This window comes from Tachysurus fulvidraco, chromosome 19 (genome assembly GCF_022655615.1).
Source record: "Tachysurus fulvidraco isolate hzauxx_2018 chromosome 19, HZAU_PFXX_2.0, whole genome shotgun sequence".
In the NCBI taxonomy this organism is placed as follows: domain Eukaryota; kingdom Metazoa; phylum Chordata; class Actinopteri; order Siluriformes; family Bagridae; genus Tachysurus; species Tachysurus fulvidraco.
The window spans coordinates 18,685,095-18,712,594 of NC_062536.1; the positions used below are offsets into that span (position 1 = coordinate 18,685,095).

The following is a 27,500-nucleotide window of genomic DNA, read 5'->3' on the forward strand; positions in this document are numbered from 1 at the left end:
AGCACGACGCAGGATCCCACTCCTCTCGTTCCACACCCTGAACTCCTGTCATGCTGATCATAATACGTCACTGAATAAAGGTGACGGGCTTCACGTGCGCATTAACGTGTTTAGAGTTTCAGTTAAAGGTGCGGTCTCCGATGTTTTAGTTAGGATCTGGTTTAATCTTTAGGTGAATAAGTTGTGCAGGTTGTTCATGAGACTACGTTCCTAATCTAGAGACCTGCAGTTATTTGAGGCGTGTGACATCACTGTTGGTTGATTTGCATATTCAAATGCATGAGGATTGCGACAGCGTGAAGTTAAAGTGTAATCACACTTCATTTGGACATTTTTACATTCCCATTATAATCACAGCTTTCTCACTGCAGTGATTCTTTTCCTCATGCTGTACTGAAGCTTTTCTTCTCTCTGCCACAGAGTCATATAAGGGTCACTTCGGGCCTGTGCACTGTGTGCGCTTCAGTCCTGACGGAGAGCTGTACGCCAGCGGCTCTGAGGACGGGACGCTGCGTCTGTGGCAGACCGCCGTAGGGAAAACGTATGGACTGTGGAAGTGTGTGCTGCCCGGTGAGTCGTCAACATTCATGCGTGTGTGTGAGACTAACAGGTGTGTGTGTGTGAGGAACAGGTGTGTGTGTGTGTGTGTGTGTGTGTGTGAGGAACAGGTGTGTGTGTGTGAGGAACAGGTGTGTGTGTGTGAGGAACAGGTGTGGGTGTGTGTGAGGAACAGGTGTGGGTGTGTGTGAGGAACAGGTGTGGGTGTGTGTGAGGAACAGGTGTGGGTGTGTGTGAGGAACAGGTGTGGGTGTGTGTGAGGAACAGGTGTGGGTGTGTGTGAGGAACAGGTGTGGGTGTGTGTGAGGAACAGGTGTGGGTGTGTGTGAGGAACAGGTGTGGGTGTGTGCGCGAGGAACAGGTGTGGGTGTGTGCGCGAGGAACAGGTGTGGGTGTGTGCGCGAGGAACAGGTGTGTGTGTGTGTGTGAGGAACAGGTGTGTGTGTGTGTGTGAGGAACAGGTGTGTGTGTGTGTGTGAGGAACAGGTGTGTGTGTGTGAGGAACAGGTGTGGGTGTGTGTGAGGAACAGGTGTGGGTGTGTGTGAGGAACAGGTGTGGGTGTGTGTGAGGAACAGGTGTGGGTGTGTGTGAGGAACAGGTGTGGGTGTGTGCGCGAGGAACAGGTGTGGGTGTGTGCGCGAGGAACAGGTGTGGGTGTGTGCGCGAGGAACAGGTGTGTGTGTGTGCGCGAGGAACAGGTGTGGGTGTGTGCGCGAGGAACAGGTGTGGGTGTGTGCGCGAGGAACAGGTGTGTGTGTGTGCGCGAGGAACAGGTGTGTGTGTGTGCGCGAGGAACAGGTGTGTGTGTGTGCGCGAGGAACAGGTGTGTGTGTGTGTGCGCGAGGAACAGGTGTGTGTGTGTGCGCGAGGAACAGGTGTGTGTGTGTGTGTGCGCGAGGAACAGGTGTGTGTGTGTGCGCGAGGAACAGGTGTGCGTGTGTGCGCGAGGAACAGGTGTGCGTGTGTGCGCGAGGAACAGGTGTGCGTGTGTGCGCGAGGAACAGGTGTGTGTGTGTGCGCGAGGAACAGGTGTGTGTGTGTGCGCGAGGAACAGGTGTGCGTGTGTGCGCGAGGAACAGGTGTGCGTGTGTGCGCGAGGAACAGGTGTGCGTGTGTGTGTGCGAGGAACAGGTGTGCGTGTGTGTGTGCGAGGAACAGGTGTGCGTGTGTGTGTGCGAGGAACAGGTGTGCGTGTGTGTGTGCGAGGAACAGGTGTGCGTGTGTGTGTGCGAGGAACAGGTGTGCGTGTGTGTGTGCGAGGAACAGGTGTGCGTGTGTGTGTGCGAGGAACAGGTGTGCGTGTGTGTGTGCGAGGAACAGGTGTGCGTGTGTGTGTGCGAGGAACAGGTGTGCGTGTGTGTGTGCGAGGAACAGGTGTGCGTGTGTGTGTGCGAGGAACAGGTGTGTGTTTGTGCGCGAGGAACAGGTGTGTGTGTGTGCGCGAGGAACAGGTGTGTGTTTGTGCGCGAGGAACAGGTGTGTGTTTGTGCGCGAGGAACAGGTGTGTGTTTGTGCGCGAGGAACAGGTGTGTGTTTGTGCGCGAGGAACAGGTGTGTGTTTGTGCGCGAGCAACAGGTGTGTGTGTGTGCGCGAGCAACAGGTGTGTGTGTGCGCGAGCAACAGGTGTGTGTGTGTGTGCGAGGAACAGGTGTGCGTGTGTGCGCGAGCAACAGGTGTGCGTGTGTGCGCGAGCAACAGGTGTGCGTGTGTGCGCGAGCAACAGGTGTGCGTGTGTGCGCGAGCAACAGGTGTGCGTGTGTGCGCGAGCAACAGGTGTGTGTGTGTGCGCGAGCAACAGGTGTGTGTGTGTGCGCGAGCAACAGGTGTGTGTGTGTGCGCGAGCAACAGGTGTGTGTGTGTGCGCGAGCAACAGGTGTGTGTGTGTGCGCGAGCAACAGGTGTGCGTGTGTGCGCGAGCAACAGGTGTGTGTGTGTGCGCGAGCAACAGGTGTGTGTGTGTGCGCGAGCAACAGGTGTGTGTGTGTGCGCGAGCAACAGGTGTGTGTGTGTGCGCGAGCAACAGGTGTGTGTGTGTGCGCGAGCAACAGGTGTGTGTGTGTGCGCGAGCAACAGGTGTGTGTGTGTGCGCGAGCAACAGGTGTGTGTGTGTGCGCGAGCAACAGGTGTGTGTGTGTGCGCGAGCAACAGGTGTGTGTGTGTGTGCGAGGAACAGGTGTGTGTGTGTGTGTGTGTGTGAGGAACAGGTGTGTGTGTGTGTGCGAGGAACAGGTGTGTGTGCGCGAGGAACAGGTGTGTGTGTGTGTGTGTGCGAGGAACAGGTGTGTGTGTGTGTGTGTGTGTGTGTGTGTGTGCTATATTATGATGCACACGGTGAATCATAAACTTCTGGATGTCACCACATGATATTTGGGGTCGACTCTGAATGTAAACGTTTGCTCTCTCGTGTGACAGAGGAGCTTTCTTCAGAGAACTCGGAAGCTCTCTACTGCCCTCCGGCTGAGATCAAGGCCTGAGGTGTGGACCTGAAGAGAGGAGGAGAGGAGAGGAGAGGTCCAGGACAGGCCCAGATCAGATCAGATCCCCTGCAGAGTGCTGTGCCACCTCAATCTCCATCACCCTGTAAAAATAAGAAGAAAAGAGAAGCAACAAACGGGCGCTGAGCGGAGCTGAAGCCGGGGAGTGCAGGGAAACGCAGCAGCACGTCACGCTACACCAACCAGACCACGCACCAGGAGGCAGTAGTAGAGATGGGAGTGCTGATGTTCTGACTCCCAGCTGCCTGCTCTCTCTCTGATGCTGTTCGACGTCGTCCGGCTCCTCCGACCCTACTTTACTTTCGTTGAGCTTTTGTTTTTGTCATCGTTTTTGTTGTTTTTTTTTTCCCCCACAGAACGTGAACAAAATGTGCTTTTAAACAAATACCAAAAGAATAAAAGGATCCAGTCAGTGAAGAGGATCCTGAGGTGTTGCTTCACATGTAATCCACAGTGGTGTCGTGGTGTATTATATTAATCACCCGTCAGTTTTGGGGTGTTGTTTTGAAATGTAACAGTGACTTAAGAAAAAAAAAACTAACAAAAAATTGACTTAAGTTCTTAATGTTTTTCTTTGCAAACTATTCCAATGTGTGATCAATAAAGTGTTGACGAGATTACATTTACACCTTCGTCTACGGCGTACTTCATTTCATATTCAAGACGTAAAGAGCTGTAGGACTTCACACTGTGCTCATGAAGCGGCATCGGCACGGCTTGTTGCTTAGCAACAGACAGCCTATCAGAAACCGTTTGTACCTCATATCAGGTGATAACGTAAAAACCGCTCGGTAGATGCGGTCAGGCAGCTAAACGCTGAACATCACGAGTGTGTGAGAGGGAAATACGGTACGCAGACACTAGCAGAAGAACGAACGTCTGGTCAATTAGACGACAAACTTAAACAGAAGTGTAGGGTAAACTGTGAAGGATAACAGAACCTGCCCAGGTGCAGAACGACAGGTCTGAGCCGTTATCGAAAGCGGACATGCTGGATTTATCCAATCAGGGTGAATATGTAAATAAGGAGAATGTTAAGGCAGGGTTGAGTGCAAAACATGAGATTATGAAGATACTCAGGATTCGGTGTTAACCCGGGTGAAGTAGGAGCAGTGTGAAACCTCTAACTACACAAACCCAGGATTATTTTGACGTGTTTGCACAACTGGAGTTTACATTACATTATAATATTTCACACCTGAAAAATTTTATTTTGGCATTCACAACCTCTCTCTCTCTCTCTCTCTCTCTCTCTCTCTCTCTCTCTCATGTTACCAAAGAAACCACAGAGCACAGTTACAGCTGAAGCTCTGGAACTGGAGCCTCCTTCCCTTAACCTCCCTCAACGGTGAGGTCACCGAGTTACGACGTTCAGCAGGGATTGCTTTAAATATATACTGTATGATATAATGTGATTAATGTGATACTCGATGTCCACGACACCCACCAGGGTGAGGAACCAGCACAGGAGCATCGCTGCTACACATCTGGATCATTCTGCTAGGTTCAGAGTGATCCACCATCCACACATCTGCTCCACTGAGCAACATCTTGCTTGGGTCGGTCAGTTGAAGTGCATATATACAACGTAGGGTAGATTTATTCGATAGAACAAACTCATAAACGAGTGCATGCAGCTCCAAAAGTATTGGCACCCTAGGTCATGGGTGTTCTCTTTTGCACTACCAACTGTGATGATTTCTTTCTCAACCAGAATCAGGTTTATTGCCAGGTACCCTAGGGTTTACATGTACAGTAATTTGTCTTGGTGTGTTGGTGAATATTAATAATAAAGAAACAGCATAAATATAAGAAACAAAAGGGTATAAATAGAAAAAGAAAATGCATATAAGTATAAAGATTTACAAAAACAATTTGAGGGAAATAAAAATAGCAACACTAATTTTACATTTATTCAGGATGTGGCCGGTGCAAATGTCCATTAAAAATGTAACATATTAATACATATTATAATTACTTTAATTATTATTATTATTGTTATTATTATCAATAATAATAATAACAACAACAACAACAACAACAACAATAATAATAATAATAATAATCGTTGTTATTATTAGTTAATTATTATTATTATTATTATTATTGTATTCTTCTTATTATTATTACTTTTATTATTATGATTATTAATTTTATTATTAGTACTACTTTTATTATTATTATAAAAACAAGCCGAGGTTTCTCACACTGACCTGTTCATTAGCATATTCGCGCGCGCTCTTCAGCGCGTAAGAGCTCTCCACCAATAGCAGCGTTCGTTCTTCACTCCGGCTGACCAATAGGATTGGAGCTCTGACCGTGGTCGTCGATACGGTGAACATGGGTTATAACGACTAACGGTGTTGGCGCTATAGAGTAAAATAAGAAGAAGGAGGAGGAAGAAGAGGAAGAGGAGGCAGCAGCATTAGCAGTCATGGCGGAATTTCTTACCGACCCGTCTGTGTTGACTAAAGACAAGCTAAAGAGCGCGCTGGTGGCTAATAACGTGTCCCTGCCTAACGGAGAGCAGAAGAAGGGCGTGTATGTGGAGCTGTATCTAAAGAAGCTGACGTCTCAGAACAAGACCAACACTGAGGTGTTCTCCAGTGATGAAGAGCCTCCAGCAGCTCGCTCCGGCAGGGTGAGCGTTTATTACACACATAAACAAACCTCTAACTAACTAACTAACTAACTAACCAACATGGCCGCCTGTACAACAACACCGACCCGACAGCACGCTTTACCCACTGCACATGTGATTATACACCGCTCTGGGGACTGCTGATGTTCGCATACTTTAATAACTTTTTATGTTTGTTTACTAGTTTAAAAGCGTCCTGATAAATGACCAGTTCTGGATTCTGATTGGTCGTGCGACTGCGCATGCGCTCAAATAATAATCAGCACTGCATTTAATTAGAGAAATCTCGTTAAAATTGACTACAAATATATATATATATATATATATACTTTTTTTATATACACATGTATATTTTTTAGGCTTTTATGCACTTAAAATGGTTGCTTTACATATTTCTATGTAAGTAGCTTTGTCATGTTATGAAGGGCTTATGTAGGCTTAATGTAGCCTTATGAACTAAACTGTTATTGTGACACACAAACATTTAATGTATATTAATACTGATGAATACGTGTGTAGGCCTATGAAGGGCTTATGTAGGCATCATGTAGCCTTATGAACTAAACTGTTATTGTGACAAATATTTAGTGTATATTAATTCTGATAAATAGGTGTGTAGGTCTATGAAGGGCTTATGTAGGCATCATGTAGCCTTATGAACTAAACTGTTATTGTGAAACACAAACATTTAATGTATATTAATACTGATGAATACGTGTGTAGGCCTATGAAGGGCTTATGTAGGCATCATGTAGCCTTATGAACTAAACTGTTATTGTGACACACAAACATTTAATGTATATTAATACTGATGAATACGTGTGTAGGCCTATGAAGGGCTTATGTAGGCATCATATAGCCTTATGAACTAAACTGCTATTGTGACCCAAACATTTAATGTATATTAATACTGATAAATAGGTGTGTAGGTCTATGAAGGGCTTATGTAGGCATCATGTAGCCTTATGAACTAAAATGTTATTGTGACAAATATTTAGTGTATTAATACTGATAAATACGTGTGTAGGCCTATGAAGGGCTTATGTAGGCATTATGTAGCCTTATGAACTAAACTCTTATTATGACACACAAACATTTAACGTATATTAATACTGATAAATAGGTGTGTAGGTCTATGAAGGGTTTATGTAGGCATCATGTAGCCTTATGAACTAAAGTGTTATTGTGACACACAAACATTTACTGTATATTAATACTTATAAATATGTGTGTGGGTCTATGAAGGGCTTATGTAGGCATCATGTAGCCTTATGAACTAAAATATTGTGACAAATATTTAGTGTATATTAATACTGATATATGTGTGTAGGTCTATGAAGGGCTTATGTAGGCATCATGTAGCCTTATGAACTAAAATGTTATTGTGACAAATATTTAGTGTATATTAATACTGATAAATAGGTGTGTAGGCATCATTTAGTCTTATGACCTGTTATTGTGACACACAAACATTTAATGTATATTAATACCGATTAATAGGTGTGTAGGTCTAATGAAGGGCTTATGTAGGCATCATGTAACAGTAAAGCAACACGCCTTAGTTTGTAAAAATAAAAATCTGTTCTGACTTAAAGGGTTAAAATTGATATTAAACTTTATAAACGAATTAAAATCTCATTCAAAAAATGTTAAGCGATGCACAACATTAAACAGATCTGAACAGATCTGATTTGATTTGTATTTTGAAACGGAAGCTTAATGTTTGTTTAATTGTTTTTAACACTTCCTTCTCTTTATCTTGCTGTGAAATAGGAATGTTCATCTGTCTCTCTCTCAGTGTTTCAGCAGTCTGCTGTTTTTCTTCTGGCTTTGGGTCCTTTATTGAGGAAATAGTTCAGGAATGTTTTGGCTGTGTGTGTGTGTGTGTGTGTGTGTGTGTGTGTGTGTGTGTGTGTGTGTGTGTGTGTGTGTGTGTGTGTGTGTGTGTGTGTGTGTGTGTGTGTGTGTTTGCGCTCATTGTCTGTCCTACTAAAAAGACCTTAATACTTTCCAGCTGTGTTTTATTCGGATTATTTCTACCCCCTGATCTAACAGTAACAGTTCTGACTCTGGTCCTGGAGGTTTTTGAGAAACTGTGCTTCCCCTCGTTGACAGACAGTGTGGGAGTCGAACCACAGCACTGACCCACAAACCCACGATATCTTTGAGATCCATCAGGAGCAGTAACCTTTAAGATATCAGTATATAATAATCTTGTTTCTGATGCACAGGTCAGTAAACCGGTTTAAACCAGCTGTCCTCATGTGAGTGATGTGAACATCACTGATGATATTAAACTTCTCCTCTAATCAGCTCCCTGTCTAAGACTCCCATCTACACCATAAATGTGTTTACATTTGTAGAGGATTTATTTGGGATTATTATCATAACCAGATGATGATTGGATTATATTTTGGATTTGGTCAGATTTCCTTCAGACTCTCTCACTGCTGAAGACGTTCATATCAGTGTTCCTCTTATCCAGCACTTATCCTGCACTCTGTCTGTCTATCTGTCTCTGTCTGTCTATCTGTCTCTGTCTGTCTATCTGTCTCTGTCTGTCTATCTGTCTCTGTCTGTCTATCTGTCTCTGTCTGTCTATCTGTCTCTGTCTGTCTATCTGTCTCTCTCTCTTTGTCTCTCTCTCTCTTTGTCTCTCTCTCTTTGTCTCTCATTCTCTTTGTCTCTGTTTCCCTCTCTGTCTCTCTCTCTCTCTCTCTCTCTCTCTCTCTCTCTCTCTACTGATTCCTATGAACCTCAGTAGGATCTGCAGTACCACTCTGTGCGTGTGTGTGTGTGTGTGTGTGCATGCATGCGTGCATCTCTTTACCCAGTACAGCTCAGGCTGTAACACTCTTGAGTTGAGGGTGTGGTGGCAGGATTGAGAAAAGAATCTTTTTTCCCTTCCTCCATCTCTTCCTCTTTAAAATGGTGTGATTGTGAAATTTGGTCTCACATCACTCCTGAGCACCCCATCAAGGCCTCATGCTTTATTCTGTGAAGAACCATGTAAAGTCCAGCACACACACACACACACACACACACACACACACACACACACACACACTACCTCCTCCTTCTCGTCTACGCTCTGGTCCTCTCGATCACATGTTTTCATTTCTGCAGACTGAGACGTGGCCGAGCTCCAGAGGAACGCTTCTGTGTTTTCACTCGCAGCACACGTGACCACATTACTGAGGAATTTGCTTGGATTTATTCTGGTCTTCTGTTAAGTTCCTCTAGAACAGCTTTTAGTTTTGATCTGAGATGTAGGAAGATTCCTCCTGTCCCAGACGGTGTGTGTAATGCGAGTGTGTGTAATGCGAGTTGTGAAATGACTTTCATCTTTAATCCTATGTATGGATTAGCTCTCAGTGTACAGCAGGCTATCGCTGTCATGTTGTATTAACATCACAGCAACAACAAACTCAAGTTCCTCGTCACTCAAATCTGTCCCTGTCTTTCATTTTGTCCATTTTTTTACTATTATATTATATATTATCTTTATATAATATTAACATCGGGACAAATAAAAAAAAAAAAAGCTTTTTATGTAAGGTTGTTGCGTTCTGTTGTGTTGCGTTATATATGAGTAATATGACCACGCCCCTTCTGACCACACCCCCTTCTGACTACGCCCCTTCTCTTTAATCTTTACGGTAAGTATTGTGAGCTCTTTACTAACCACCTCTAGTTCAGGAAGAAGAAGATTTAACACTTAGTTTACGATCATTTGCTACAAAATGTCGATTTGAGTAACTGATCAAACTCGGAGTTTATGAAGTGTTTATAAACTGTCTGATGTGACTCTTCCTCTTCTGCAGAAAGCCACCAGGAAAACAGATCGAGTTCGTCCTGAGGAGATCGACGTCACCGAACTGACCGACGAGGACCTGAAGGACCGGCTGCAGAAGTACGGGGTCAACGCCGGACCCATTGTAGGTGAGACACGTGGTCCTGTGGAAGCAGCTCCACCCAAATCTAATCAGTTTTGTCTGATTTTTATAATCTATAAATGACTTTAGGTGTTTTTGTTGTCTTTCCCTCAAAAGCTTTAAGAGACAATTATTCTTTGATTCTTTATTTATTGTATTTTTTCCTTTCTAGCGTCCACCCGTAAAGTGTACGAGAAGAAGCTGCAGAAGTTACTGGACCTCGGTCCACCTCAGACCACCGTCATCACCTCGTCCGAGCAGATTCAGACCAACAACAGCCGTAACGGGAACACCGACTCGGATCAGTACAGTGATAAAGAGGAAGGTATAAACTACAAGACGCTTTAACACGTGCGTGTGTGTACGTGCGTGTGTGTATGAGCGTGTGTGTACGTGCGTGTGTGTACGTTTGTACGAGCGTGTGTGTACGTGCCCGTGTGTACGTGTGTGTCTGTCTGCGCGCACGTGTGTCTGTCTGTGCGGACGTGTGAGTGTGTACGTGCGAGTGCGCACGTGTGTCTGTGTGTGCACACACGTGTCTGTGTGTACTTGCGCGTGTCTGTGTCTGTGTGTGTGGTTGAGTTTTCAGAGTTCTCTGATGAACTGTTTAAAATACTTAGATTAGACATTGATGACAGCAAAATCTGAGGACTTACTTTTGTTTGTTTTTGTTTTTTTAATACAGACACAGAACCTTTAATAGCTCAGGGTGTGTGTGTGTGTGTGTGTGTGTGTGTGTGTGTGTGTGTGTGTGTGTGTGTGTGTGTGTGTGTGTGTGTGTGTGTGTGTGTGTGTGTGTGTGTGTGCAATATAGTTTAAATGATTGCTAATTATTTTCTTTTCAGTAACTATACACACATTCCAAGGAAACGGCACTCGGCCCTTTTAAGAGCTCTGACACTCACGATTGGTTAGTGTTGGTGTGAAGAGAGAGATATATATATATATATATGCCCCGCCCACCCTGAGAGCACAGCCAATCATGCTCCCTTAGATTGCTTGCTTGCTTGCTTGCTTATTTATTTATTTATTTATTTATTTATTTATTTATTTATTTATTTAATATTTCAAGCTTATTATCTTAGAAGAAGGGTTTATGAAAACTGTCAGCTGCAGTTATTTCTGTAACTAAATTTGTGGACCAATTGGTGATTTCTTGATCAGAAACAACGGCAGCTGAACCAGAACCGGAACCAGAACCTGTCCCCATGGTAGAGACGACGCTGAGGAGCCGAGGAAAAACCCCAGTGACCACCAGAACTCGGAGCACTCATCAGAAGGTGAGGAGGAGGAGGAGGAGGAGGAGCAAGAATAATGTTTACACTCACACAAACGACCTAAAGTAGAAAAAACAATCTTCTGCCCTTAGGTTGTTATTTGTGTGTGTGTGTGTGTGTGTGTGTGTGTGTGTGTGTGTGTGTGTGTGTGTGTGTGTGTGTGTGTGTGTGTGTGTGTGTGTGTGTGTGCGCGTGTGTGTGTGTGTGTGTGTGTGTGTGTGTGTGTGTGTGTGTGTGTGCTCGCTGAGCAAAACTTAACTGTTTGAGGCCATTGAGTCGAAAAGGACTGTGTGTGTTTGTGTGTGGTGTGTGTGCATGCGTGTACGCGTGCGTAAGGAGGAAGATGAGGAGTCAGAGGAAGATGATGTTCTGCTGAATGTTGAGAGGAGGTCCCGGAGGTCTTGTCGCCGACTGGATCACTCTGTTCCTGATCCTGTAACATCTTGTCTTCTTGTTTATTTATCACTCACTCGGGGCTCTTAGACAATCTGTCTGTCACGTCCTGTCTGTCCTTCTGCACCGTTCCTGGGACCTTCTCTGGAGCACGTGGTGTTTGAGCTGTAACTTGTTTTAAAACAGATTTTATACGTTTTCCTTCTTTGTTACTGTGGAAGGTTTCAGAAACTGAGATGCTGCCGGTTCTGAGAGAGAGAAAAAGAATTTCGGTATGTAAATGAAGTGCACTCTCAGGTAGCCTCGGAAACGCCCCTCTCTCTCTCTCTCTCTCTCTCTCTCTCCCCCTCTCTCTCTCTCTCTCTCTCTCTCTCTTTATTTCTCTTTTTGTCTGTCTGCCCCTCTCTCTCCCACTTTCTCTCTCTTGCTCTCTCCCCCCCCACTTTCTTTCTCTCTCGCTCTCTCTCCCACGTTCTCTCTCTCTTTCTTTATTTCTCTTTTTGTCTGTCTGTCTCTCTCTCTTGCTCTCCCCCCCCCACTTTCTTTCTCTCTCGCTCTCTCTCCCACGTTCTCTCTCTCTTTCTTTATTTCTCTTTTTGTCTGTCTGCCCCTCTCTCTCCCACTTTCTCTCTCTTGCTCTCTCTCTCTTGCTCTCTCTCTCCCCCACTTTCTTTCTCTCTCGCTCTCTCTCTCTTGCTCTCTCTCCCACGTTCTCTCTCTCTCTATTTCTCTTTTTGTGTCTGTCTCTCTCTCCCACTTTCTCTCTCTCTCTCTCTCTTTATTTCTCTCTTTGTCTGTCTGTCTCTCTCTCCCACTTTCTCTCTCTTGCTCTCTCTCTCCCACTTTCTTTCTCTCTCTCTCTCTCCTATCTCTCTCTCTCTCTCTCACTTTCTCTCTCTCTCTCTCTCTCTCTCTCCCCCCCCTCCTGTTATGAACGGTTTTCTTCTATCGAAGGCGATACCTAAGGACCCTAAGCCGCTGATAGCGGACACACTGCCGATGTTTCCCTCGGTAAGCGAAGACGGCTCGTTCGAGTCTCCGGACTTTCGCACGGCTTCTCTCCGTGCAGCTGCAGAGCGTTACCATGGAGACGCTTCCACTGACAAGGTGCAGTGTAAAGTAGCTCTGTGTTCAGCGGGTGAAGGGAATTGATTTGTCTCACTACTCGTTACTGTCTGATCGACTCTTCCTCAGTTTTGTAAAAGGCTTCATGTCTCTGTGAAGACTGCGGAACCACATCAGCCTCCATCACCAACCTGGCAGCAGGGAAAAAAGGTGCTTTTTATTTACTGACCAAAATATTACACCTCCATCCTGATCTCACTCACTTTGGTGAGCTTATTAATCAGAATCACTTACTTATAATCATTATTATTTACTCTCTCTCTCTCTCTTGCTCTCTCCCATGCACTCTCTCTCTCTCTCTCTCGTGCTTTCTCTCTCTCTCTCTTGCTCTCTCCCATGCACTCTCTCTCTCCCTCTCTCTCTCTAACTCATGATCTCTCTCATGCTCTCTCTCTTTTGTGCTCTCTCTCTCTCTTTTGTGCTCTCTCTCTCTCTCTTATGCTCTCTCATGATCTCTCTCTCTTTTGTGCTCTCTCTCTCTATCTCTCTTATGCTCTCTCTCATGATCTCTTGCTCTTTTGTGCTCTCTCTCTCTCTCTTCTGTGCTCTCTCTCATGATCTATCTCTCTCTCTTTGTCTGTCTCTCTCTCTTGTGCTCACTCTCTCTTGCTCTCCCTCTTTTTTGCTCTCTCTCTTACACTCTCTCTCTTTTGTGCTCTCTCGCTCGCTCTCTCTGTCTCTCTCTCCCTTGCTCTCTCTCTCTCTATCTATCTCTCTCTCTCTCTCTCGTGCTCCCCCCCCTCCCCCTACATGTGTGGATCGTCACGTAACAAGAATCTTCACAAATCATTAAACCTCCTGTCTTGAAGATTTACACTCTTGACTATTAGAAGCACCGACACTCGAGTCTCTGTTCTTTCACCACCTTCTTCTGACCAATCAGACTGCAGAATCCAGCAGCTCTAATTAGTGATGAGTAGAATTAGGGCTAAGTAACTTTCAGTTATGTTATGATGTGCAGAATTAATATCCTGCCCCCATTTTCATAGGAATAAATGTCTTTATTTTTTTTCCTCTCGCTTTTCTAAAGTTTAGCGAAAGAGTTGCTGCTTTGCCTAAAAGGTCGAGTGAGGAAATAGAGCTTTCGGTCCTCGATACCGCTCTCCTGGAGGTGATTTCTTCACATGCTTTCTTCCTCTATTTATTTTTATTGAAACACTTTTATTGAAACACCTCACGGTCTGTCCGGGTTTTATCGGATGTATCTCTACATCAGGTCGGTCCACGTGAGGTTCTGAGCTCTACACCCGTTCATGTGGTAGGTACTCAGACCTTAGACCCAAGCTGCTGAGATTAGGAAAGTTTCTTTACTCTTTTTTTATTTTTCTCTTCTTCTTCTGGATCGTCCTCGTGCTAAAGGGCTCGTCTCAGGAGCTTAAATCCGTCTCGGCGCTCAAGCGCACAGCACGGCCTGATCCTCCTCATTCAGCTACGACTCCACCGTCCAGAGATCTGATCCACGGGATGTGCTACCGTTCACCTTCTCCAACCGATTCTCCTCACCGTCCAGCTCGGGATCTTTACGTCACAAAGAGCTCGGCCGGCGTGAAGGTTTGAAGCTACGGTGAACTTCTCCGGTTTTATTAGCGCACACTGGTGTCGGGTGTTGGATTTGCTAGAACACACTGCAGGTGGAAGGAAATGATTTTAAAGCTGAGTTCTTGTTGAAGGACCGGTTCTGACCAGTTTATAAAGATGTCCTGCTTTTTCACTTTTCTTGTAGTTAATAACAAACAATGCTTGCCATTCAGATTAGCATTTAGGATTAGGCTCTGAGATTAAGATCTACTCAGATTATTTTTGGCATCTAAGGTTAGGCTTCCAATTTAGTTTTCAGGATTCTGATTAGATGATTAGATTTTGAGATTAAGATTAAATTTTGAGACTAAGATTAGGCATTGAGATTAAGATTCAATTTTGAGACTAAGATTAGGCTTTGAGACTAAGATTAAATTTTGAGACTAAGATTAGGCTTTGAGACTAAGATTAAATTTTGAGACTAAGATTAGGCATTGAGATTAAGATTCAATTTTGAGACTAAGATTAGGCTTTGAGACTAAGATTAGGCTTTGAGACTAAGATTAAATTTTGAGACTAAGATTAGGCTTTGAGATTAAGATTAAATTTTGAGACTAAAATTAGGCTTTGAGATTAAGGTTAGGCTGAGACTAAGAAACAGGTCCTTGTTGTTTTTGTTGTTGTTGTTTTCAGGACTAAAACAAAGCTTTAGAGCTGGTTTTCAGGATTAGGTTTAAAGAATAAAGATTACATTTCATGATTAGAATTGAAGCCTGAGTTTACATTCCAAGATAATATCCCAGGAATTAGATTATAGATCATGAGATTAAGCTTTTGAGATTAGGTTTCCAGGTTAAACCCAGTTTTTAAGGGAAACATTGGGTTTCATCATTAATTAGTTTTCCCTGTTTATGATTCAAGGTGAGGTTTAAAATAAACTTCATTATTAAAGGGAAGTTCTGCAGTTAGGATTAGATTTACAGATTAAGATTAGGTTTCTGTTCCAGTTTAACACTTTCTCTGCTGTTTCTGTTCAAGTGAATCAGTTCTGCTGTTGTTGAGGGTCTCTGAGGGTTTCTCGCTTCTGCTTCACCACATTAGGAGCGATCAGTCGGTTGTGCCGCAGCAGTACAGAGACAAACCGATGGCTTCTTCTCTCCAGTTACCCCGGTTCAGGGGCAAGACCGCAGACTCAGAGACCAAACCCCAGGAGGACTGGTAATGCAAGAGAGCAGGAGGGTTGATAACAGGCTGAAGCACCAAACCTCTTGTTACTCTTTCATTTTGTTCCTCAGCTGTTCTTGTCATGGTTTTTATTTTATCACCTGGTCCTGATGTTTACAAACCTTCGAGTCTATTTTGTGTTACTGTATTACTTCATCACACACTCTGTGTTTAAGCGCAGATCGAGAAGTTATCAGCTGTAGAACAGACCCCAAAAACCTCAGAGAGAAACGTGCTGAAGGACCTGTTCCCTAACGAGGTTCTCAACACTCCTACAGGAATCAGGTGAGGGCTCCGGATCACGCACCAGTGGAATCGATTCGCATTCCAAACGGAATCGTTTCGTTTCTTACGCTGACTTGTAAGGAATGAGAATATTTCACACTCTGATGTGGAATTTGAGATGAAGTTTAAGAGTGAGGATTAAGATTCAGATTGGAATTTGAGATGAAGATAAGAGTGAGGATTAAGATTAGGATTAAGATTCAGATTTGTAGGATTCAGATTTGAAATGAAGGGTTCGAGACAAGGATTAAAAAAAATTCTGATTATATTTTGAGATTAAGGTTTTGAGATTAATCTTTAAGGTCAAGTTTCAGGTTTAAGCTCAGGTTTGAGATTAACGTTTAAGGTCAGGATCGTCCTGATTATATATGTATGTATATTATATTTGCCCTGAGGAAGACTGTAATACAGATTAATGATAAGTTTATAATGTTTCATTTCTCTCAGTGCGACCCGTCGGCAGCCGATTAAAGGAGCAGCTGGTCGGCCCTTCAGTGACCCCTGGCAGGACAGCCTGCGTCCACGTCTGACCGAGCACAGATACACCACTTCGTCCTACACAGAGAGCCGATCTGCCCCTCGCGTCAGTGCCGCCCCTCTGTCCGTCCCCCCGTCTGTGCCTAAATCCACAGCGCCCCCGATTGTTCCGGCCAAAGCGAGACGCAGAGTGCCCGTGTGGGTGCAGCTGCTGCTCCTCGCCGCTGTCGCCGGCTTCCTGCTGTTTGTCTACCAGGCCATGGAGAGCAACCAGATGAATCCGTTCGTGCAGCCCAGCCTGGAAAACTCCGGAAAATGAACAGTCTCTGTCTCTAACGTACCTTTAAAACACCAGGCATTTAAAGACTTTTCTCTTTCCTGCACATGGTTTTTCTAACTCGCCCTGTCCGGAGAAGCGTCCAGAACCGGACAGGGTTTAGAGTTTGCGTTGTGTTTTCTGATCAGATCTCAAAAGGGGCTCTGTTTGGTGCTAAGTTTGTAAGCAGCTTCAGAACGAAAGCTAGAATTAAGGACAAGCCAAAGGAGTAACGTCTCTGTGTATTTTTATGTTTTGGGATTTATTATATATAGCAAATAAAGCATAATTAATCCGATTTATGAGTTTAATAAGTCACAGCACGGCCTTAACCTGAACTCGGGATGCAGACGTATAGAGGGACAAGTGCGCGTGCGCGCACACACACACACACACACACACGTTAATACTAGATTACTGGTTTCATTATCATGAATTACCAACATAACGCGACTCGTCCTGAAAAAGTCGACGCATCCCCAAACCAAACCCCGCCTCCTAACTAACTCCTTATTTCTCAGTGTTATCGTCTCGAGTCTTTTCATATTCATCTCTGAATTATATTTGCTATATATTAAGGCACAAGCTCGCCGGCCACTTTATTAGGAACATCTACACATCGTGTCGTTTCACAGATCAGCCAATCGTTTAACAGCAGCACGTTGGACCAAACTGATCTGATCTGATGGGTTGTTTGTTTGTTTTTAAACTCCCAACATTCTGATTAAACTCGTGTGTGTGTGTGTGGATGATTTCATGCATGGTGGTACCTGATTGGCTGATTGGGTGTTCCTAATAAAGTGCTCAAGTGTATCTCTTGGCTCACTTTTGATTATATGCAATATATTTCTATCTGTTTATTAATCAGAATTTCAAAATAAAAAAAATTGTCAACGGCACCAAAAAATCCTGATTGATTTGATGAATTCTCATCAAACCGAATTTCGGCGATCGTCCACGGTTTCTGAGCCGTTCATCAACTTTCTAAGATTTAGTATTTACTCTTAATGATGGTATTTATTGAGGGAGGTTTGTTTAGGAGACTGGAGCTGAGATGAGACACGAGGCTTCTCTGTTAAACTGAGGGTTTTTATACTGTAGACCACATCATGTGATTTGTAATGAAATAAAAGTGTTTACTTCATATCAAACCTTTCTGTTGGCTGGCTGGGTTTGTGTGTGTGTGTGTGTGTGTGTGTGTGTGTGTGTGTGTGTGTGTGTGTGTGTGTGTGTGTGCTTTTGTTTTTGTGTGTGTGTGCTTTTGTTTTTGTGTGTGTGTCTGTGTGAGTGATTTTTGTACTTGTGTGTGTGTCTGCCTGTATGTGTTTGTATTTGTGTGTGTGTCTGTTTCCGTGTGTTTATATGTGTATTTCTCTGTGTGTGTGTCCATGCATGGGTATGTGTTCCTGTGTGTGTCTCTTTTTGTGTGAGTGTGTGCGTCTTCATGTATATGTCTGTTTCTGTGTGTGTGTGTGTCCCTGTCTGTTCTGTAGGTTTTCTCGTCTCACACTGATCCCAGATCAGGTGATAAACAGAGTCTAATCTCATTGTAGCTGAGACTCTACATACCGCTCAGTGTTTATTATTAACTGCCCGGACTAAAGAGCTTCTCTTTAACAATCACGGTATGAGAGAGAAACATTTCTTTTATTTTAAATTGTTTAGTGAATACAGAATAAGAGTCATCAGGATTGAGATTTTCTTTTCTATTCTCATATAAAATTGTTTATTAAACTTAAAACTAATTCTTTACTAAATAAATGTATTTCTGTCATCAATTTTAACAAATCGCACTGGTTTTGGCAGAATTATAAATTTCTTTTTTATTATTTTTGTACAATATTTTAAAGGTTGCATTTTTCATAAATTTAGAATAGAATTGAGTCTTAACGCTTTGTACAGAAAAGGTTCAGAACCTTTAATCCTACGAGGAACCTTGATGAACTTGTGTAAAAGTGAGTTGTTATTTATTTATTTATTTATTTCTGCCCCTGAACCCGGGTGGTTAGAGGTGTGAGGGTTGAGCAGGTTTGAGCTCTGTCTCTGACGTCACTGAAGGACACTGAAGGAGGATTTAGTGCGAGTGCTGCGTTGGTTTGCGTGACGCTGGAACTCGCCGTCTCTCTGAAGCGTTTCTGCGTCCCGTCCCACAGGTGAGCGATTTATACCAGTGTCCTCGCTGAGCTTCAGATTTAAATCAGGAAATTTTGATTGTATTTATTTTCTGATTTGTGTTTAAAGAGCAAATTTATTTATTTATTTATTTATTTATTTATTTATTTATTTATTTATTTATTTAGTGACTTCTGTTTTTTTTTTTAACATTTTAATAGTTTTCATTCATCTTCATTGATTTTATTTTCAGTCTCTCAGAATTTTTATTCTTTCTGATTTTACAGGAAGTTGCTGGTGAACATGTACTCGTCAGGACTGAAGACTTTATCCCCTGTGAACGTGTTCCACTCGCAGCTAAGCTCCTTACCACCGCGGCAGCAGCAGGGAGATGAACAGAGACGCCGCGTTTTGACCTCCGCTTCCTATCGTGGTAACGTATTCCTGGACACGACTGTGATTAGCAGTTTGAAGGCTGTTTAATCAGGGATTTATTTATTTGTTGATCTGTTTATTCTATTAAACTAGATTATTATCTGTTGTTGCACCGGTTCACTCCATCACACACATGTATCACTTACTGAACCTCGAACATTTTATCGCTGTTGAGTTCTGCGTTCTGATTGGTCGGAATTGCGCTCATTTGTAACACAGTTACTAGGAACATCTACTCTGAGCGTATTAACATTACCGTTTCTATAGCAACAGCACGTTCACGGGGACCTGTACGGTGGGGCCGGACATGCATCTAATAAAAAAAATTGTGCGTAACTGTTTAGTGCTTTGTGTCGTGTTTTTTGTTTCCTGTAGAAGAGGCTGATGTGAGCTGTGAGTACGGCTCTAATAAATACTACGCCCTGTGCGGGTTCGGAGGCATCCTGAGCTGCGGTCTCACACACATCGCCGTCGTGCCTCTAGACCTGATCAAATGTCGCATCCAGGTTCGTATCTCCATCGCGATTCGAAATGCTGGCGAATTTGTACGGAACTCCACAATACGTTCTGCGTGATGCGTTTCAGGTAAACCCAGGTAAATACAAGTCCATCTTTAACGGCTTCTCTGTGACCGTGAGAGAGGACGGGCTCCGGGGTCTGGGCCGAGGCTGGGCCCCGACGTTTATCGGCTACTCCATGCAGGGTCTCTGTAAGTTTGGCTTCTACGAGCTCTTCAAAGCGCTCTATAATGACACGCTCGGAGAGGTGAGTATGGGAAGAACCTGTGCTCCTGCTGATGTATCACTGTGGTGTGATGTGTGAAACATCTGTCTGTGTGGATCCACAGGAGAACGCTTATCTCTGGAGAACATCTGTGTACTTGGCTGCTTCTGCCAGCGCTGAGTTCTTTGCTGATGTTGCTCTGGCCCCCATGGAGGCGTGTAAAGTGCGCATCCAGACTCAGCCAGGCTACGCTAGAACACTGAGGGAGTGCGTCCCTAAAATGTATGCAGAGGAGGGGCTGTGGGCGTGAGTATAACGCAGTATAACAGTGGAGCAGAGCACATCACACACTATAACACACCGTGTAGCAGATCATATCACTCAGTATGACACAAGGTGTAACTGATTATAACACGCAGTGTAACTGATTATAACACACTTTATCAGTTGTTATAACACACTTTATCAGTTGTTATAACACACTTTATCAGTTGTTATAACACACTTTATCAGTTGTTATAACACACAGTGCAACTGGTTATAACACACAGTGCAACTGGTTATAACACACAGTGTAACTGATTATAACACACTATCAGTTGTTATAACACACTTTATCAGTTGTTATAACACACTTTATCAGTTGTTATAACACACTTTATCAGTTGTTATAACACACAGTGCAACTGGTTATAACACACAGTGTAACTGATTATAACACACAGTGTAACTGATTATAGCACACAGTGTAACTGATTATAACATACTGTATCAGTTGTTATAACACACAGTGCAACTGGTTATGACACACAGTGCAACTGGTTATGACACACAGTGCAACTGATTATAGCACACCGTGTAACTGATTATAGCACACCGTGTAATTGATTATAGCACACCGTGTAACTGATTATAGCACACAGTGTAACTGATTATAGCACACAGTGTAACTGATTATAGCACACAGTGTAACTGATTATAACATACTGTATCAGTTGTTATAACACACAGTGCAACTGGTTATGACACACAGTGCAACTGGTTATGACACACAGTGCAACTGGTTATGACACACAGTGCAACTGGTTATAACACACATTACAACTGGTTATAGCACACAGTGCAACTGGTTATAGCACACAGTGCAACTGGTTATAGCACACAGTGTAACTGATTATAACACACAGTGTAACTGATTATAGCACACAGTGTAACTGATTATAGCACACAGTGTAACTGATTATAACATACTGTATCAGTTGTTATGACACACAGTGCAACTGGTTATGACACGCAGTGCAACTGGTTATGACACGCAGTGCAACTGGTTATGACACGCAGTGCAACTGGTTATGACACGCAGTGCAACTGGTTATGACACACTGTATCAGTTGTTATAACACAGTGTAACTGGTTATAACGCGCAGTGTAACGGATTATAATGCGCAGTGTAACGGATTATAATGCGCAGTGTAACGGATTATAACGCGCAGTGTAACGGATTATAATGCGCAGTGTAACGGATTATAACGCGCAGTGTAACAGTGTAGTAGAAAGTAATACAGTATAACTGAGTTTATTGGCTACTGATCAGATGGTTATCCCAGGAGTTCAGATCCCAGGACCACCAAGCTGCCACTGCTAGGCCCTTGACCGAGACTTTTAAGCATTAACTACTCAGCTGTATAAATGAGATAAATGTAAGTGTCTGCTGAATGTGGTGAATGTAACAGCGTATAATAAAGTGTAATATAGAGTGTATCTGTCTATAACCTGCATTATAACTAAGTGAAATAGATTAGAACTGAGTACACCTTGCAGTATAACTGTTTCTTCTTTGTTCAGAAAGACAAGTTATAGAACACCACACTACATGCTCTCGCTCTCTCTCTCAGGCCTGGGCAGAGCTGCCAAATGACCCACAGAGACGACGTATTCAGATGGCCAGCTCTCATAATATAACATAATATAAAGCATCAATAACTGAGTATAACATGCAAAAGAAGCTTTTACTATAACAGTAACATTATGCTTCAAATATATTTTTACTAACAAGAATTTTACCTGACCGATCTTCCAGCTAGCTGATGAAACAGAGCATGTATAATGCACAGTAATGGACATTTCTATTATTATTATTATTTTATTATATCTTTCTTATAGGTTTTACAAAGGTGTGTATCCTCTGTGGCTGCGTCAGATCCCCTACACCATGATGAAGTTTGCGTGTTTCGAGCGCACCGTGGAGATGCTGTACAAGTATGTGGTGCCCAAACCTCGCAGTGCCTGCTCCAAACCCGAGCAGCTCGTCGTAACCTTCATCGCTGGTTATATCGGTGAGTTTATATTCCACATCAAACATCGTTCCACTTTATATTCCTCTTTAAAGGGATTTCATGCACTAGGTGCTTGGATCCCTAATGATCCTGTTACTACTACTACTACTACTACGGATTTGTTAATAATAATTCATATGGAATAATGTGTGTATTAGAGAATACATTACTGTTGCATGTTAGGAAACATGTTCCGTCTGAGGGGTGCACAAACATTTGAACTCTGCTCTTCGTGAATTGGGGAAACGTCAAAGTTACACGGTTTAGCCAAGATTTTACGACGGATGTGTTTAAGGCTCTGCAGGTAGAAATGAACAATTTAGTTTGTGTAGAAGTATTAGAAAAAAAAATTAAGCCCCGCCCACTTTTAATCCCTGATTTGATTAGCTGGTGTGTTCTGTGCTGTGGTTTCGCATCCGGCCGACTCGGTGGTGTCTGTGCTGAACAAGGAGAAAGGAAGCTCAGCCGTACAGGTGCTAAAGAGGTTGGGACCTGAGGGTGAGTCTTTACGCATGCACACACACACACACACACTCACTCACTCACTCACTCACACACACACACTCACTCACTCACTCACACACACACACACACACACACACACACACACACACACACACACACACACACACACACACACACACACACACACACACACACACACACACATTTGTCCAGGACGCAGTACCTCTGATTCGCCACCAGGAGGTGCACTTATACCACAACTACAAATGTTAACCCCTCTTTTTGGTTTAACATGTTAGACAGAAGTGTAGACGCTTATTAATATCGTTCCTCTGATCCTCAGGCGTATGGAAAGGGCTGTTTGCTCGCATCATCATGATTGGCACGCTGACTGCACTGCAGTGGTTCATTTACGATTCGGTGAAGGTTTATTTCCGCATGCCGCGCCCACCTCCCCCAGAGATGCCTGAGTCTCTGAAGAGGAAGATGAGTTTGGTGGGGCAATAGAGAAAACACACACACACACACACACACTATTGAAACATTGCATGTGATTTCCCCAGTGCATGAGAGTGACATGAATTCTGGAGTAAAGTTTATAATATTAAAAGCTCAAAGTGTTCATAATGCCTCAGTGTTCTGGTTTGTTATTGTTCTAGGATCAGAGAATGTTCAGAACATTCAACACACACACACACACACACACACACAAACCCAGCCAGCCAACAGAAAGGTTTGATATGAAGTAAACACTTTTATTTCAAGCCAAAGAATATCACAGTAATTGAACTAAATACTAAATGTTTCTTGACGCTTCATAGATAGCTGTGAAATTTCATGAGATCTTGAAGAAGAATCCTGAGACTGTTTATTTTTTATTAACAGGTTTGGATTTAATACAACCGAGAACTAAAATGACTGAGTTGGTTGGAGAGTAAGACTTGTGTAAAGTCAACAATGGATGTTTTATTTCTTTATTTTTTTTTAATGCAGTCAGGAGATGGAGAGTGAACGTGACATCGTTGTGATTTCATACGTTACTGTTTTTAAGTTCCGGATAAACGTCTTCGGTGTCTGAACTCGTCGGATGTGTCGAATCAAGAGGAAAAAGCTGATCATTCTCTCGGTGAATCGTTCCAATGATTTATGATGATTCACTTCACTGCAAAAGTATCTGCACCCCTAATGGGTTACTGGGTGCGAAAACAGAAAATTGTTTCTCTTTATTACAGTCGATCTTATCTGAAGAAGGTCTTGAAGCTGTATTAGAGAATACATCAGAATATAAAGCAACCTATGTGAACACACTAAACGCCTCGTTTCTACACCGATATTTGTTCGTTTCTGAAGGGTGCACAAACTTTTGCACTCAGCCGTACATGAACGAATCTAGTGTCACTGCTACACAGTTTAGCCAAGCCTGGATCCTGTGTGTGTTTAAAGCAAGACTCCTGCAGATAGAAATCACCATTTAGGTCGTGTTATAAAAATGTAAAATTATTATTATTTTTTTTAAAAAAATTGAATTTCAAGTATTTAAGCCCCACCCACTTATTAATCCAGTTAATGTCACATAACCCCAAAAAGCTTTAGTTTAAAAAACATTACTTATCATTTATAAAAACATTTTCCTCGAAAGTATTTTAAGCAAAAATCCAAAAGTAAGTGCCCCCCTGACCTTCTCACCTGTAAGGTTCTTCCTGCATCTTTTAGCCCAAAGCTTATGACTACAACGAGATGTAGGATCTCCGTACTGTAGGTTTCATGTATATTGATGGACTTGTCTCGGATTATTTTTAGCATTTGTATTTGGATTGCGTGGTTTTGGTAAATAGGAAACTATTAGAAACTTCTCGAAATCAACATAATTATCTGTGCGGAGCAGCTGAAGTAAAATCTTGGTTTTCCATTGGAGGATTTTTTATTTTTTTTTCTTTCCAGTCTGGATCATGACTCAATCTCCGTAAATTCTGGTCTTGGATTTGATCACGGATTAACTTCTTCCCAGATTCATAATCATCTCACAGTTCTAACACAATTTTGAATTTCCAGGTATTTGGATCGTCTATGATGCGGAACAAACTTGAAAATGGGATGTGGTGTGTGTGTGTGTGTGTGTGTGTGTGTGTGTGTGTGTGTGTCTGTTCCTACTTTATTTTATTTTTCCTCTCATCAGCTCTGAGTATGAGCTCCTCTGACCCCGGCGCTGCTGCTCTGTGAACACATCCAGCGAGTTTCCAGGTCACCTGTCGCACATCCGAGCGAGAGCGCGTGTGTGTTTCGGTGGCCGTGTGTGAGTGCTCATGCGTGTTGGGAGTTCACGCCATCTCCAGGCACTAATGGAGACACGTATGCGTCACGCTGTCTAGCGACGGCGGACGTGTGCTACGACTTCCACGCAGTTATGGCCGACTCTTGTCATTATAATCCATTTGGTTTCGCCGGTTAATGCGTGTTTTCATGACCGTTCAGAGAAATGGAGTCTGTTAACACTCTCTTCTGCGCTCAAGGTTAGAGGATGTGCAGCAAACCTGCTCATGTGGCGTGTTTTTAAATCAGTAATCACAGAAAAGAAAGCCAGGGGTGAAAAATAACATCTCATGAGCCGGGTTTTAGTCTCAGAATGATGGGAGATGAGATCGTCTCACTGTGATACTTTCACCCACTCAGACTCTCGCTATACTATATTTAAATAATATCAGCCCACTTTACTTCCAGTTTCATACACAGTACGACGATTTTCAACTAAACATCACACTCATTACAGCCTCCTGCTTGCACCGAGTCCAAAATGGCAAATATATCAATCAAATTATTCCTTTCGACATATTATTGACAAACAGTAATATTTCTGTTAACATTATACAGTACACCAAAGTAGATAAAACAAAGATTTCCTTTCACCATATCCAGTGAGTTTTACAAATCGTGTCTAAAAAGCCGTAAAAAGTCGTTGACTGACATGTTCGGCTTAATGAAGGGTTTTTGAACAACGTTGTGTGGATTTATTTATTTACTTACTTACTTACTTACTTAGTTTTATATAAACTAAACTGTACTAAAATTTTCCTTGTATTGAAATGTATTTATTTATTTTTGCACTGACTACAGAGCAAAAGCTGCTTTTAATACCTGCCTCATTTGCCTAGCCACGCCCACAAAACTCCATAAAAGGACACGTGAACAGAAAGCTGGAACATGAAATGAACAATCAAGGGTAAAGGGTAAAAAGAATTCTTTGCCAATATTACAAATTATTGACAACAATATCACGGATCAAGAAGTGCAGTAACAGATGCCATTGTTATGAAATAAAGTCGATCTAGTCGAGGTTTATATTAGGTTTAGAATTGATACGCGTTTCATGAATATTATACGATGGCCGAGAAGTGCAAAACACATTAACAAATCCGAAAGGTAAAGGAAACTTACCGATCATCGGACAAGACACCTGTCATTCACCTGTATATCTTGAATGACAGGTCTCTTGTACGATGATCAGTAAGTTTCCATTCGCAAACTATACCTACCTCTTCCCGGTTGTCTGAATCGTTGCACAAAACACATTAACAAATCCGAAAAACACAAAGACAGTTCAGACAACCCGGAAGAGGTTGGTATAGTTTGTGATTGGAACACGTACCGATCATTGGACAAGGCACCTGTCACTCAAGGTATACTGTATACATGAAGTTCAACAGTGTGCCACAGGGAAAAGTTGGAATGTGTGTGTAAAAGTGTACAAAATGTATTGTCCTTACTGTGGATTACTGTGGATTCATTCTGTTATTTTCTTATATTTAAACGGAGAACATTACACATAACATTCCATACCTGTATATCTTGAGTGACAGGTGTCTCGTCCAATGATCGGTATGTTTCCATTCACAAATGATACCTACCGTTTCCTGGTTGTCTGAATTGTCGTCATGTATTCGGATTTGTTAATGTGTTTTCGGATTTGTTCGTTTTCGGATTTGTTCGTTTTCGGATTTGTTAATGTGTTTTCGGATTTGTTAATGTGTTTTCGGATTTGTTAATGTATTCAGATTTGTTAATGTGTTTTCGGATTTGTTAATGTGTTTTCGGATTTGTTCGTTTTCGGATTTGTTTGTTTTCGGATTTGTTAATGTGTTTTCGGATTTGTTAATGTGTTTTCGGATTTGTTAATGTGTTTTCGGATTTGTTAATGTGTTTTCGGATTTGTTAATGTATTCAGATTTGTTAATGTGTATTCGGATTTGTTAATGTGTTTTCGGATTTGTTCGTTTTCGGATTTGTTCGTTTTCGGATTTGTTAATGTGTTTTCGGATTTGTTAATGTGTTTTCGGATTTGTTAATGTGTTTTCGGATTTGTTAATGTGTTTTCGGATTTGTTAATGTGTTTTCGGATTTGTTAATGTATTCAGATTTGTTAATGTGTTTTCGGATTTGTTTGTTTGTTTTCGGATTTGTTAATGTATTCAGATTTGTTAATGTGTTTTCGGATTTGTTCGTTTGTTTCCGGATTTGTTAATGTGTATTCGGATTTGTTAATGTGTTTTGCACTTCTCGGCCACCGTAAATTACATTTCTCTCTGCATGCAGATATAACGTCAACAACCGATTTTAATTTCACACTGTTGCGATTAAAGATATTTATTTATTAAGATATCGGAGTGTGAACACTGTTACAGGCATGACGCTCATCTAAAATCCACCAATAGGAGCACAGCAAACAGACAGAACAGCTTGAGACACATTAATAAACGAAACACTAACGAGCACAAAGCGTGTACTTATGACCTCAAGCTCACGTTGTGTTTATTCGATCCACTTTTCTGCACAAGCTGATTTCTCGGTCACGCTCGATTTACGTACAGTTTGTCTGAACAGGAGTGTATTTTAATTTACAGACAAATCTTGGGAGTCTGTGAGAGTTCTGGATGGTTGATATTTGCTGCTCAGAGGCACGTTATTCAGCTGGCAGGTTTAACTTACAAGATGATTCAGTGTGTTGAATGGGATTAAAACCCTTTTACATGCCGAGAGCCTGAAACTTCAGTGTTCCTGTAAAAGGCCTCTAACAGGATCAAACATGCACGGTGTCACATGACCGAGTCATTTGAGTCTGTGTGCCTTTTTTCCCCGTTGACAATAAATATGTAATCTTATGATAAGTTTATGAGGTTTTTACTTATCAA

The 27,500-nt window shown here is 42.5% G+C and overlaps 3 protein-coding genes across 14 annotated transcripts in view; all 3 read left to right on the forward strand.

The window, feature by feature from the left end:
- LOC113651575 (serine/threonine kinase receptor associated protein) overlaps positions 1–3,681 on the forward strand; it is a 12,094-nt gene extending 8,413 nt beyond the window's left edge. For both annotated transcript variants that reach the window (XM_027160371.2, XM_027160370.2), the window contains exons 9-10: positions 421–570; positions 2,973–3,681. In XM_027160371.2, coding sequence (XP_027016172.1) covers positions 421–570; positions 2,973–3,034 — 212 coding nt within the window. In that variant the 3' untranslated portion in view covers positions 3,035–3,681. The remainder of the gene's footprint in view (positions 1–420; positions 571–2,972) is intronic.
- A 1,670-nt stretch (positions 3,682–5,351) lies between these two features.
- Positions 5,352–17,397, forward strand: tmpoa (thymopoietin a). 10 transcript variants are annotated; one of them, XM_027160361.2, is made up of 14 exons: positions 5,356–5,696; positions 9,521–9,638; positions 9,804–9,956; positions 10,796–10,911; positions 11,245–11,343; positions 11,523–11,573; positions 12,256–12,408; positions 12,496–12,576; positions 13,457–13,537; positions 13,643–13,684; positions 13,786–13,977; positions 15,046–15,162; positions 15,350–15,453; positions 15,901–17,397. In XM_027160361.2, exons 1-14 carry the CDS (start codon positions 5,490–5,492, stop codon positions 16,247–16,249), a joined length of 1,863 nt encoding a protein of 620 aa, XP_027016162.2. In that variant the 5' UTR covers positions 5,356–5,489; the 3' UTR covers positions 16,250–17,397. The 10 variants fall into 10 exon arrangements, 8 of the variants coding, with proteins under 8 accessions (XP_027016162.2, XP_027016168.1, XP_027016163.1 ...); XR_007138651.1 differs by lacking the exon at positions 15,901–17,397 and having other exon boundaries at positions 5,352–5,696; positions 14,983–15,162; positions 15,350–15,382; XR_003442690.2 differs by lacking the exons at positions 15,046–15,162; positions 15,350–15,453; positions 15,901–17,397 and having other exon boundaries at positions 13,201–13,537; positions 13,786–13,812.
- Positions 17,398–17,620: 223 nt separating this feature from the next.
- On the forward strand, positions 17,621–22,946 carry slc25a3a (solute carrier family 25 member 3a). 2 transcript variants are annotated; one of them, XM_027160341.2, is made up of 9 exons: positions 17,621–17,871; positions 18,256–18,399; positions 18,646–18,791; positions 19,169–19,299; positions 19,379–19,558; positions 19,641–19,822; positions 21,680–21,852; positions 22,240–22,350; positions 22,661–22,946. In XM_027160341.2, exons 3-9 carry the CDS (start codon positions 18,662–18,664, stop codon positions 22,822–22,824), a joined length of 1,071 nt encoding a protein of 356 aa, XP_027016142.2. In that variant the 5' UTR covers positions 17,621–17,871; positions 18,256–18,399; positions 18,646–18,661; the 3' UTR covers positions 22,825–22,946. The 2 variants fall into 2 exon arrangements, with proteins under 2 accessions (XP_027016142.2, XP_027016140.2); XM_027160339.2 differs by having other exon boundaries at positions 17,621–18,399.
- Positions 22,947–27,500: the final 4,554 nt, after the last annotated feature.